We start from the raw sequence: 12,099 nt of genomic DNA, 5'->3' as shown, positions 1-12,099 counted from the left end.
GCTAAGGAGCTGTGTGCTCTAAATCTTCTATTTGAGTTGTTTTGCTTTTATCATGAAATTGCATTATCAAAATCCAGAAGAGGATTTTTCCTAGACAGGCCAAAGGGAAACTCTGTTTCAGTAAACTTCAGACCTAGGTTCTACCTAACTTCCAAATGTCTTAACTCTGTCATTCATCTTTAGGCCCTAGTATAGGTGCACAGTGACAGCTGGCTTAGCATTAAATGAATGAGAATCACAATCTCATGCATCTGTGGAGCACTTCATTGCTTTCAAAGCCAGTTTCTCTTTTTATTTTTACCTTGCAACAACTCAGTAAGTTAGGTAGGCCAAGTCATCTAATCCCTTTTTTTTTTTTTTTTTTTTTTTGAGACGGAGTCTTGCTCTGTTGCCAGGCTGAAGTGCAGTGGCACGATCTCAGCTCACTGCAACCTTCACCTCCCGGGTTCAAGCAATTCCTCTGCCTCAGCCTCCTGAGTAACTGGGACTACAGGCACCCACCACCACACCCGGCTAATTTTTTTGTATTTTAGTAGAGATGGGGTTTCACCATGTTAGCCATGGTGGTCTCCTGACCTCGTAATCCACCCTCCTCGGCCTCCAAAAGTGCTGGGATTACAGGCGTGAGCCACTGTGCCCGGCCCTATCCCTATTTTTATAAATCACAGTGTTTAGGTTTAAAGTGATAAGAGGTCATGGTATCCTTTGAGGAACAACACGATTTACTGGCACTTTAAATTAGCAACTTAAATTGTAGATTCTGGGGCATGGCAATGTCTGACTACAGGTCAGGCAGAAACCATGTGGACTATTGGTGGGTATATTAGTCAAAGTTCTCTGGACAAACAGAACTGATTGTGTGTGTGTGTGTGTGTGTGTGTGTTTATTATGAAGAATTGGCTCATAGGATTATGGAGGTTAAGTTCCACGATCTACCATCTCAAGCTATAGGCTCAGAAAAGCCAGTGGTATAATTCAGTCCAAGTCCAAACGCTAAAAACCAAAGGAGCTGATGGTATAAATCCCGGTCCCAGAATACAAATTAGATGAGATATTCAGTTGCAGCAGTGAGACAGAAAAAAAAAGGGGTGAACTCCTCCTTCTGCCTTTTTTTCTATTCAGGCACTCAATGGATTAGATGGTGCCCAATCAATTGGGAAAGGCAATCTACTTGACTGAGTCCACAGATTGAAATGTTAATCTCATCCAGAAACACCTTCACAGACACACCTAGAAATGCTATTTAATCTGGGCATTTTAGCAGCAGAACAGCTCAATTCAATTAAAGAAACACCTGTGCTCTGGAGAAGCATGGTTTGAGACCAACGCCTAGAAGTGAAAAATACTGATTCATAAGGGATTAAGTGGCTTTCTCACGGTCACACAAGTAATCAGTAACATAGTCAGAGTTCAATCCTTTTTCCATGAGACCAAGTAGCCTCTTGAAATTTAGTTAGCATGAAAATCATTTTTTTTTCTTGAGACAGAGTCTCACTCTCACCCAGGCTGCAGTTCAGTGGTGCGATCTCAGCTTACTGCAACCTCCATCTCCTGGGTTCAAGCAATTCTCATGCCTTAGACTCCTGAGTAGCTGGGACTACAGGCGCCTGCCACCATGTCTGGCTAATTTTTGTATTTTCAGTAGAGATGGGGTTTCACCATGTAGGCCAGGCTGATCTTGAACTCCTGATCTCAAGTGATTGGCTTGCCTCAGTCTCCCAAAGTTCTGGGATTACAGGCATGAGCCACTGCACCTGGCTAGCATGAAAATCTTAAAGATTGATTAATAATCTAGGAGATATAAAAGAAAAGTGATTGAAGTTCAAATGGCTCTAGAACTTCAATAGCAGAAGCCATCTAACCCATCCCCCTCTTATCTATAGAATCACACACAATTCTTCCCAATCTGGAATGAATGGAAGGTGCTCAGATATGATTGTGTCACCTTATGATAAACCACTGTGTCCAACTTGATATGTAGTGATTCACATACTTATTTATGTCTCTAGGTATTTGTGTTCTCTTTGATTAACTATATATATATAAAATAAAGACAGGGTCTAGCTATGTTATCCAGGCTGGTCTCAAACTCCTGGCCTCAAGCAATCCTCCACAGCCTCAGCATCCCAAAGTGCTGGGTTTATAGGCATGAGCCACCATGCCCAGCATGATTAAACTACATTTTAATCTAGGACGTGGACCATGAAACAAAGGCCTGTGGGCTAAATTCAGCCCAGTGCCTGTTTTGTAAATAAAGTTTTATGGGAACACAGCCATGCCTGTTTATTTATCTATTATCTATGGCCACTTTTGTGTGACTATCTGGCCCTTCACAGAAAAAGTTTGCTGACAGAGTCGTCATACAATTACTTTACTTTTTCTCTAATCATATTAGAGTCTATAGGTATGCCTTTCTTACAGCAATCCTACTTACATATAAACGCTGCATTTTTAATATGAGATAAAAAGGGAGTTTGCAAAAAGTGTAAAGTATTCATGCTTGCTGGCATAGCTGCAGTGAGCTTCAGAAATTTCGTTTTCTTTTTTTATAATGGTCGTTATGCTGGATTCATTTATCTTGAAATGGCAGGCAACTGCATCTGCAGACCTCAATCTATGGTACATATCAAGCAATTCAGCTTTTTCTTGTAATGTCATGACTTTTCTCTGCTTCTTGGAAGCACTTCCAGCATCACTAACGGCACTTCGTATGGGTCCCATGGTGTTATTCAAGCTTTATAGTATTGCACTAAACACTATGAAAAATATGCAAGAACTGCCAGAGATCACATCTTACAGTGAGACACACTTTACTGGAGTGACAACAGCTCACTCAGAGATGATGAGCATCTCACAGTGTTTTAAGAGAATACTTGTAATACTTAAGCTCACCACAATGGCGACAGGAGGTGGTTACAAAATTATTACAGTAGTACAGTTGTAGTAAATTGATCTAATTTGTACTAAATTGTACTAAATGATCTAATACTGCATCTTTGCATTTGTTCATATTTCTCTCGACTATGAAACGTACCATGTGCGATCTGTTTGTGTATGTAAGTTTTGATAAATCTTAAGTTTTTATAATAGATTGGTGTCAGCCGGGTGCGGTGGCTCATGCTTGTAATCCCAGCAATTTGGGAGGCCGAGGTGGGTGGATCACCTGAGGTCAGGAGTTCGAGACCAGCCTAGCCAACATGGCAAAACCCTGTCTATACTGAAAATACAAAAATTAGCCGGGCGTGTTGACAGGCACCTGTAATCCCAGCTACACAGGAGGCTGAGGCAGGAGAATCGCTTGAACCCAGGAGGCAGAGGTTGCAGTGAGCAAAGCTCACGCCACTGCACTCCAGCCTGGGTGACAAGAGCGAGGATCTGTCTTAAAAAAAAAAAAAAAAAAAAAGACTTGTGTCTATTTTATGGTAGTAAATTATAAAATTGGTATTTATGTGTGTTTCTTGGATTCATGACATACCTTTTTCTTAATTTTTTTTTATATTCCCAGGCTGCGCAGTTTGGCTTCAAGTTTTTTCAAATTGTCACAAATTTCCAAAAATTTTTCTAAAATATTTATTGAAAAAAAATCCACACAGAAGTAGACCCATACATTTCAAACCCATTTTGTTAAAGGGTCAACTGTATAGTAAACACATTCATCAGTAGCATAGTTGTTTGTCACCATTATCGAGTGTTCTGTGCTATACATAATTGTATGAGCTATATTTTGCAGATCTGGCAGCCCAACGTGTTTACAACAGCATTGACACAAACACGCGAGTAAAGTGTTAGTAGATGACAGGAATTCTAATCCCATTATCATATTTGGTTTATCCCTGATGAACCAAATTTTCTTCAAAAATGTATATTCATCTTTTAATCAAATACATGTTATTTTTAAAACTATTTTGTGAAATGCTTGAAAAAAAAATAAACACTTTAAAATTATTTCCCTCCAGAGCCTTTTCTGCTACTGCTAAGCTTTTTTCTATACGATGGTATAATATTACTAAGCCACGTTATTGTGGCACAAGACAGATACAAGATACAGGATTGCGCAGGAATAGACTCTTACACTGATAACACATTATAAGTTCTGTCTACAAGCAATATGCATTTGGGGACCCTCTTTAATAATGCCGTCTCTTAGCCTGGCGTGGTGGCGCATGCCTGTAGTTCCAGCTACTCAGGAGGGTGAGCTGGGAGGATGGCTTGAGCATGGGAGATTGAGGCTGCAGTGATGGGGCGACCTGCATATCAGCGCCTCTGCACGATGACGGCGCCACTGCACACCAGCCTGAGTGACAGAGCAAGACCCCGTCAAATAAAATACATAAAATAAAAAATAAAATAATACCATCTCACATTTTTCTGTCCTTTCCCAATAGTAGGCTGCTCCAATGAAGCAGTTTTCCTGAATTTATTACAGTGACTTTTTTTCTTGCTAAAACATTAAAACTTGATATTCTTTCTTAACGTTCTTGTCCCTATTCCTTGGTTTATGCAAGGGCACACTGAGGTTCACTTCCGTTTTCATGAAATATGTTTGCTGAATAATTTTTTTTTTAGATGGAGTCTCACTCTGTTGCCCAGGCTGGAGTGCAATGGCGCAACCTCAGCTCACTGCAATCTTCACTTCCCGGGTTCAAGAGATTCTCCTGCCTCAGCCTCCTAAGTAGCTGGGATTACAGGTGCACACCACCACACCCAGCTAATTTTTGTATTTTTAGTAGAAACGGGTTTTCACCATGTTGGTCAGGCTGGTCTCGAACTCCTGACCTCGTGATCCGCCTGCCTCGGCCTCCCAAAGTGCTGGGATTACAGGCGTGAGCCACCGTGCCTGGCCTGCTGAATCATTTTTCTAAACTGACCCAAATGTAGCAGCTCCCTTACTCTAAATGCTTGTTTAGTACAGAGAGGCAGGCATTTGCCTGACCTCAGTCTCTCTGTCCCAGCTCTTTTCATGCCTGAAGGAAAATCCAAGGACTTTTAAGATCAGAATCTACAAAGTTTTAGATAATGATGTACATGTTTGTCCTCACTATGATCAATTTCTGCATATCTCACAGCAGCGCACAAAGACACAGCCTACAAAAGCCAGAGGCATGAGTTTGCCCCATGCTGGCGATAATTGCCGTAATACTACATAACTCATTTTTGTGGAACATTTTGTCCTTGGCACAGTTTTTGCACATGTAGATTCATTCATGGCCCTTAAAGCACATTGCAGGGGTTGAATGAAGAGTGAGAATGGTCTTTTCTGTCTTGGTATTTTGTTCAGTTCTTGGCCTCGTGGGTTTCTTTTTCTCCACACTTTTCAAGATGTGCACTATCCATGGTATCCAACCCCTCAACTCCTGCTCAATAACCTGTAGCCAGCACTGAGTGCCCTTCAATTAATAGAGCTTTTTCCGGTCCTGTCTCTGAGATCAGCTACAGAGTTTTGCTTCCTAACAATAAGAAGGGGGGCGGTCACTGAAGGTTATAAATGTATCAAATAGCCCCATGTTCATGTTGCGATTCCAAGCAAACTGACTAATTTTGTTTTTTAGGGTTTTGTTGTTGTTTTGGGACAGGATCTTGCTCTTTCACCCAAGCTGGAGTGCAGTAGCATGACCATGGCTCTCTGTAGCCTCGACCTCCCAAGCTTGAATGATCCTCCCACCTCAGCCTCCTGAGTAGCTGGGACTACAGGCATGCACCACCACACCCAGCTAATTTTTTAAATTTTTTTGTGGAGATGATATCTCGCCATGTTGCCCAGGCTGGTCTCAAACTCCTGGGCTCAAGCAATCTGCCCACCTCAGCTTCCCAAAATGCTGGGATTACTGTCGTGAGCCACTGCGCCCAGCCACTAATTTTAAATAAACATTTTTTTTTCTGATAAATAAATCACTTTGTTGCAGTTGACTACTTGGCATTTAGGAAGAGCAGTTGTTGAATTTATCATCAACATCACAAGGCTAATGTTTAGCTGACACATACAGGAATGCTCATAGTAGTTGTTAAATTATTGAAATACATAATGGCTGATAAATAGGCTCTGCCCCCCCACCCTATTCCCACGTCCTACCTCACTGAGGCTGACCTAATCTGTTCCCTAGGACACCCTGGATCTCCCCCAAATCCAGAAACTAAAAGGGTTTATGCCTGGCAAAGCAATTAGCTGAGCAGATGCATAGCTGTTGCTCATTCTGACTGATCAGCATGCAAGCCACTCAAATTGTTAAATATTTTGAATAATAATCCTGAGCCGTCATGGTGTCGATGACATGATACACCTGAGCAACATAAACCCATCCAGTGGTTTAAAAAAAAACCTCTAGCCCAGCGGTTCTCAAACTTGAGCAGGCAGCAGCGTCATCTGGGGAGCTTGTTAAAACACACACTGTCAGCCCTACCCTCAGAGATTCTGAGTCAGCAGGTCCAGGGTGGGGCCTGGGAATTGGCATTTCTCACAGTTCTCAAGTGGTGCTGATGTTGCTGGTTCACAGGTCCACAGAACAGTTCTCTGTTAGAAATTCTGTCTCCAGAACAGTGCTTCTCAAACATCAACGTTCACCAGAATCACACAGATTATAATTCAATGGATCTGGGATGGAACTACAAGTTCTATAGTTCTATCAAGCTCCCAGGTGATGCTAATGTCTATGTATGACCACGTAATGAAAGTCCTACTTATATGTTTTCTGGTTTTCTTTTGTTTTTTTGTTTTTGTTTTTTGGGTTTTTTTGTTTGTTTTTTTTTGAGACAGAGTGTCACTCTTTCACCCAGGCTGGAGTGCAGTGGTGCGATCTCAACTCACTGCAGCCTCCACCTCCTGGGTTCAAACATTTCTCCTGCCTCAGCCTCCTGAGTAGCTGGGATTACAGGCACATGCCACCATGCCTGGCTAATTTTTGTATTTTTAGTATACTGAGACGGGGTTTCACCATGCTGGCAGGGCTGGTCTCGAACTCCTGACCTCAAATGATCCACCCACCTCAGCCTCCCAAAGTGTTGGTATTACAGGTGTGAGCCACCACGCCCAGCCCCTAATTATAAGTTCTTTATCCTCTGTCTATAATTACTTTTTCGCCCTTCTTTCATTTAATTTTTAAACTTTGCTTTGCCTTCTTTTGCTCTTACTTTCTCCCTTTTCCTCTTACCAGTTTTCTTCTCTTCCTTTCCTTTCCCTTCTCTTTTTACTTCTTTTCTTTCCAGTCTGTTTTTCTTGTAGATTTCTCAAGATTTAAAATTCCCAACCCACTCTCAGGATTCTCTTCCTGGTTAAATTTTTTAAAAAACAAAAAATGCAACCCTGACTTCTCAAAAAGAGACTCTACCCAGACTGTCCTGGAGCTTCGTGAGTCCAACGAGGTAAGAAATTAGTCTAGGGAAACAAAGAAGGCAGTCAAGTGCAAAGGGAAAGCCCTGATGGCTCTTTTCTAGAAAATACTAGGCCAGTAGTCTTTTTCCAGGACTAGAAATTTGCCATGCTTACTGACTAGCTCTCTCTCTGCAAAACATTAAAAAAAAAATCAATTTTAGTCAATTTGGCCATTTTCTGGATTGTAGTAGTGTTTATTCTAGTTGAGAATAAATAAACCTCTGTGAGCCATCAGCTTGTACTCTCCCTGTCCTTGGGCTAGGCAAGCTTCTTAGCAGCAAATTCCACAAAAAAGTCTACAAGCCCTGGCACTGAAAGGTAGAGGTACTGGCCCAGCCTTGCTTGACTTCCAGAAACCCCAGGGACATGGCCAGAGTTTGTTGGTGTAGCAGCTGTGTCTGAGCGTTCATTATGAACCATCTTCTTTTCAAATGCTGTGGAGAGAAGTTCAAGAAGAGCTAATTCCACAAGGAAAAGGAGAATGGAAATGGTAGATGTCTTCCTGGTGCAGAGAAAAAAGGAATTCACTCTGAATTCAGATCATCCAGTGCTAAATGGCTTTCTAAGAGACCTATATATTTTAGCTGACCCTGTGTTCCTTCCTACATGAGAAGCAACCCAGGCTTGGATTCTAAATTAATTCTAGCAATCATAAGTTATCTAAACTTGCTGTACCTGGACCATCTTACCTGTAGATGGACAGAATTACCTTAGCTAACTGGGCACTTATAAGATAACATGTATGAAAATAATGCTTACAATGGAGCTCACACTTTGAAGCAGCGGTTTTCCAGTGGGGACAATTTTGCCCCCCGGGAGACACTTGTGGTTATTACCACTTGGAGGTGCTACTGACATCTAGTGGGTAGAAGTCAGGGATGCTGCTAAACAGCCTACAATGCACAGGACAGCCCCCTATAACAAAGCATTATTGGCCCAAAGCATCAGGAATGCTGAGGTTAAGAAACCCTGCTTGGAAGATGTTCAGTTTGTGTCAACATCCATTTTTCCTTCTTGAATGAAAATAACAGAAAAGATGGAGGAGAAATAGATGAGGATAAGATCTACAATATATAGGCATGAATAAAATTTCTGGCTGTGATGGAGGATGCATCCCAATGAAAAAGAGAGAGAGAGAGAACAAGCAATGAACAAAGACATTGAAAATACTTCAAATACCTTTTTTAATTTTTTAAGCCAAAATTGACAAATGGGATCTAATTAAACTAAAGAGCTTCTGCACAGCAAAAGAAACTACCATCAGAGTGAACAGGCAACCTACACAATGGGAGAAAATTTTTGCAATCTACTCATCTGACAAAGGGCTAACATCCAGAATCTACAATGAACTCCAACAAATTTACAGGAAAAAAAAAAACAACCCCATCAAAAAGTGGGCGAAGGATATGAACAGACACTTCTCAAAAGAAGACATTTATGCAGCCAAAAAACACATGAAAAAATGCTCATCATCACTGGCCATCAGAGAAATGCAAATCAAAACCGCAATGAGATACCATCTCACACCAGTTAGAATGGCGATCATTAAAAAGTCAGGAAACAACAGGTGCTGGACAGGATATGGAGAAATAGGAACACTTTTACACTGTTGGTGGGACTGTAAACTAGTTCAACCATTGTGGAAGTCAGTGTGGCGATTCCTCAGGAATCTAGAACTAAAAATACCATTTGACCCAGAAATCCCATTACTGGGTATACACCCAAAGGATTATAAATCATGCTGCTATAAAGACACGTGCACACGTATGTTTATTATGGCACTATTCACAATAGCAAAGACTTGGAACCAACCCAAATGTCCAACAATGATAGACTGGATTAAGAAAATGTGACACATATACACCAGGGAATACTATGCAGCCATAAAAAATGATAAGTTCATGTCCTTTGTAGGGACATGGATGAAACTGGAAACCATCATTCTCAGCAAACTATCGCAAGGACAAAAAACCAAACACCACATGTTCTCAGTCATAGGTGGGAATTGAACAATGAGAACACATGGACACAGGAAGGGGAACATCACGCACCGGGGCCTGTTGTGGGGTGGGTGGAGGGGGGAGGGATAGCATTTGGAGATATACCTAATCTTAAATGACGAGTTACTGGGTGCAGCACACCAGCATGGCATATGTATACATATGTAACTAACCTGGACGTTGTGCACATGTACCCTAAAACTTGAAGTATAATAAAAAAAAATTTTGTTAATACATGTATTAGTCTGTTTGCACGTTGCTGATAAAGACATACCCAAGACTAGGTAATTTATAAAGAAAAAGAGGTTTAATAGATTCACAGTTCCATGTGGCTGGGGAGGCCTCACAATTCTGGCAGAAGGCGAAAGTCACGTCTTACACGGCAGCAGGCAAGAGAGAATGAGAGCCAAGCAAATGCGGAAACGTCTTATAAAACCATCAGATCTCATGAGATGTATTCACTACCATGAGAAAAGTATGGAGGAACTGCCCCCATTATTCAATTATCTCCCACTGGTCCCTCCCACAACCCTTGGGAATTATGGGAGCTACAATTCAAGATGAGATTTGAGTGGGGACACAGCCAAACCATATCAATACATAATACTTCTACATATTTATGGGGTACATGTGATATTTTGTTACATGCATACTTCAAATACCTCTACAGAGGCAGCCACTGTCTCCATCTGACAGTTTTCATGCAACACATGACTAAAGGCCCAGAGCTGCATACATAGAAAAACAGAAAGAAGGATTTTGCTATTTTTGTTTTATTATAGAATCTACTATTTCTCATTTTGGTTGTTCTTGTTGCTCCGTAGATTTGAAGAACATTGGCCATGGCCATGTTCAGAATTTTTCTGACATCAGTTCTGAAAATGGCAAATCATCAAGTGCAGGGGTCAGCAAACTGCTGCTGTTCTTTGTACATCCTTAGAGCTGAGAATGGTTTTTACATTTTTTAAAGGTTGCAAAAAAAATAAGGAACATGCAACAAAGACTGTATGTGGCCCTTAAAGCTAAAATAGTATCTGTTCCTTTAGAGAAAACATTTGCCAACCCTTGATCTAGTGCATAAAAGTGACATTTCTTTACTCTCTAAATAATTAGAGCAAAATAACAAAGTTCATGGAATTTATGACTCATGAAATCAAACTTACAGGAAACTCATTATTATAGGGTTAAGACTTTGGTATTTTTCTCAACAGCAAAATCGCGTCCTCAAATTCTTAAGTGAAAATCTCATCTATTTAATATTACTCTGCTTACTTCTCATTTGGTGATGGGATGGAGGGATTAGAGAAGGGAGAAGGATATTTAGAAATAGGTTATAAAAGATGAAAATAAAGCAAACACATCACTGATTCTGCGTATAAGGCCCTCAGTTTTCTGATTCTTGGCTGTCCACAAGTGAACTAGTCATGGCATAAAAGTGAAAATGGGATCCAAAGTCTGCCAAAGTTCCAGGTTCTGAGATGACATGTTTAATGATGTCATAGAGAAGTTACCCATGTATTCCAGGCAGGATACTGTAATAAATAGGAGACAGCTACAGTGATCCAACTAAACCAACAGGGGATTTTCATCAGCACTTCCCTGGTGTAATCATGGTGCAGATTATTAAAGACATGGCAAGTATTTATTTGGCTTCACTGAATATTTCAAATGTGGCCATCTTGGGAACAGATTTGAAAAACTTTAAGAATGTGTTCTCTCTATCCAGTCTTCTATCATTGCATTGTAGCAAGGGGAGAGTTTTAAATTCTTGCTCTTTATCTTGTTCCTTGAGGGATGGTACTATCTAGAAAAGCAGCCAAGGGGCAAATTGATAAAGAAGGGCTTTCTTCCTCCTGGACTCTTATTTCCTGCCTGACTTCAGGTGAATCCCAGACCAGCTCCTAGTACATCCCATCCTGTATCTGATCCCATGGATACTACCTCAGTTGTGCTTGGAAAATTCCATGGAAGTAAGGGAGCCCACATCTTTATCCAAGGAAAGAGAACAGAAACCCCAGATGTGGAATGGGGTGGGAAAATTGGGAACAGCCCAATGTTGCTGTCACAACAAATCTAAATTCATGTATAGGACAGAGATAATTCTTGATTTGTAAAGGAGAAAATTGCCTCTAAAAGAGAGGTTCAGGGCTAGTTCGTTTAAGAGGTGGTGTGGGCATTAGAACCCAGACCTTCTGATGCCTGCCCTCATTACAGGAAGTCAAGAGCTGGAGGAGGGGAGAGGGTTTAGGGCCTGAGCCTCATATCCATGAGCACCCTCAGATTTAGACTTGTGACATTTTTCCCAAAGGTGGCTATACAGATCACAAAAATGACACTGACCAGATTGAAAGACAGTACTGCCCTGTAACTTTGATGTAAGAACATGTTTTGAAACATCACACATTTGCTAATGCTTTTGACACTTATTTTTTTAATGTTCTGGGGATGTCACAGAATAGCCCGGAGCCTTATTCCTTCAGAAGACCTTTTCTCTCTTCCCCAGGGACCTTTCCGGAATCCCTGCTCTCTGTCCTATCTTTATTCAGATGCCACCTTCTCTTTGAGGTTGACTGTGGTCATCTGGACTACAGTTGTAATACAACCCTCATTCTTCCTTCCTACTTCATTTTCTTTATTAGCAATTATCACTAATATACTATAACTATTACCTATTGACCTTACAGTAAGCTTCCCATTCTAAAATGTAAACTTCATGGAGACAGAATGCATAGT

At 41.0% G+C, this 12,099-nt stretch overlaps 1 protein-coding gene and 1 long non-coding RNA gene across 27 annotated transcripts in view; one reads left to right on the top strand and one right to left on the bottom strand.

Moving 5' to 3' along the window:
* The window catches only part of LOC112134913 (uncharacterized), a 151,675-nt gene that overhangs the window by 56,766 nt on the left and 82,810 nt on the right, over nt 1-12,099 (bottom strand). The window lies entirely within an intron of this gene.
* TXNDC8 (thioredoxin domain containing 8) overlaps nt 10,842-12,099 on the top strand; it is a 35,513-nt gene continuing 34,255 nt past the window's right edge. For 13 of the 19 annotated variants that reach the window (XR_008509940.2, XM_054520433.2, XM_054520432.2 and 10 more), the window contains exon 1: nt 10,886-11,000. Coding sequence is in view for 16 of the 19 variants with exons in the window: in XM_054520433.2 (XP_054376408.2) it covers nt 10,977-11,000 (24 nt within the window). In the remaining 3 variants the exon portion in view is untranslated. Of the gene's footprint in view, nt 11,001-12,099 lie in introns of all 19 variants that reach the window. The other 6 variants (XR_010136578.1, XM_054520429.2, XM_009244731.4 and 3 more) reach the window with 4 other exon arrangements.

The sequence above is a fragment of the Pongo abelii genome, chromosome 13 (genome assembly GCF_028885655.2).
Source record: "Pongo abelii isolate AG06213 chromosome 13, NHGRI_mPonAbe1-v2.0_pri, whole genome shotgun sequence".
NCBI lineage: Eukaryota > Metazoa > Chordata > Mammalia > Primates > Hominidae > Pongo > Pongo abelii.
Note: the sequence above shows the minus strand (reverse complement) of the source record. Positions and strands in the feature narration are given on the sequence as shown.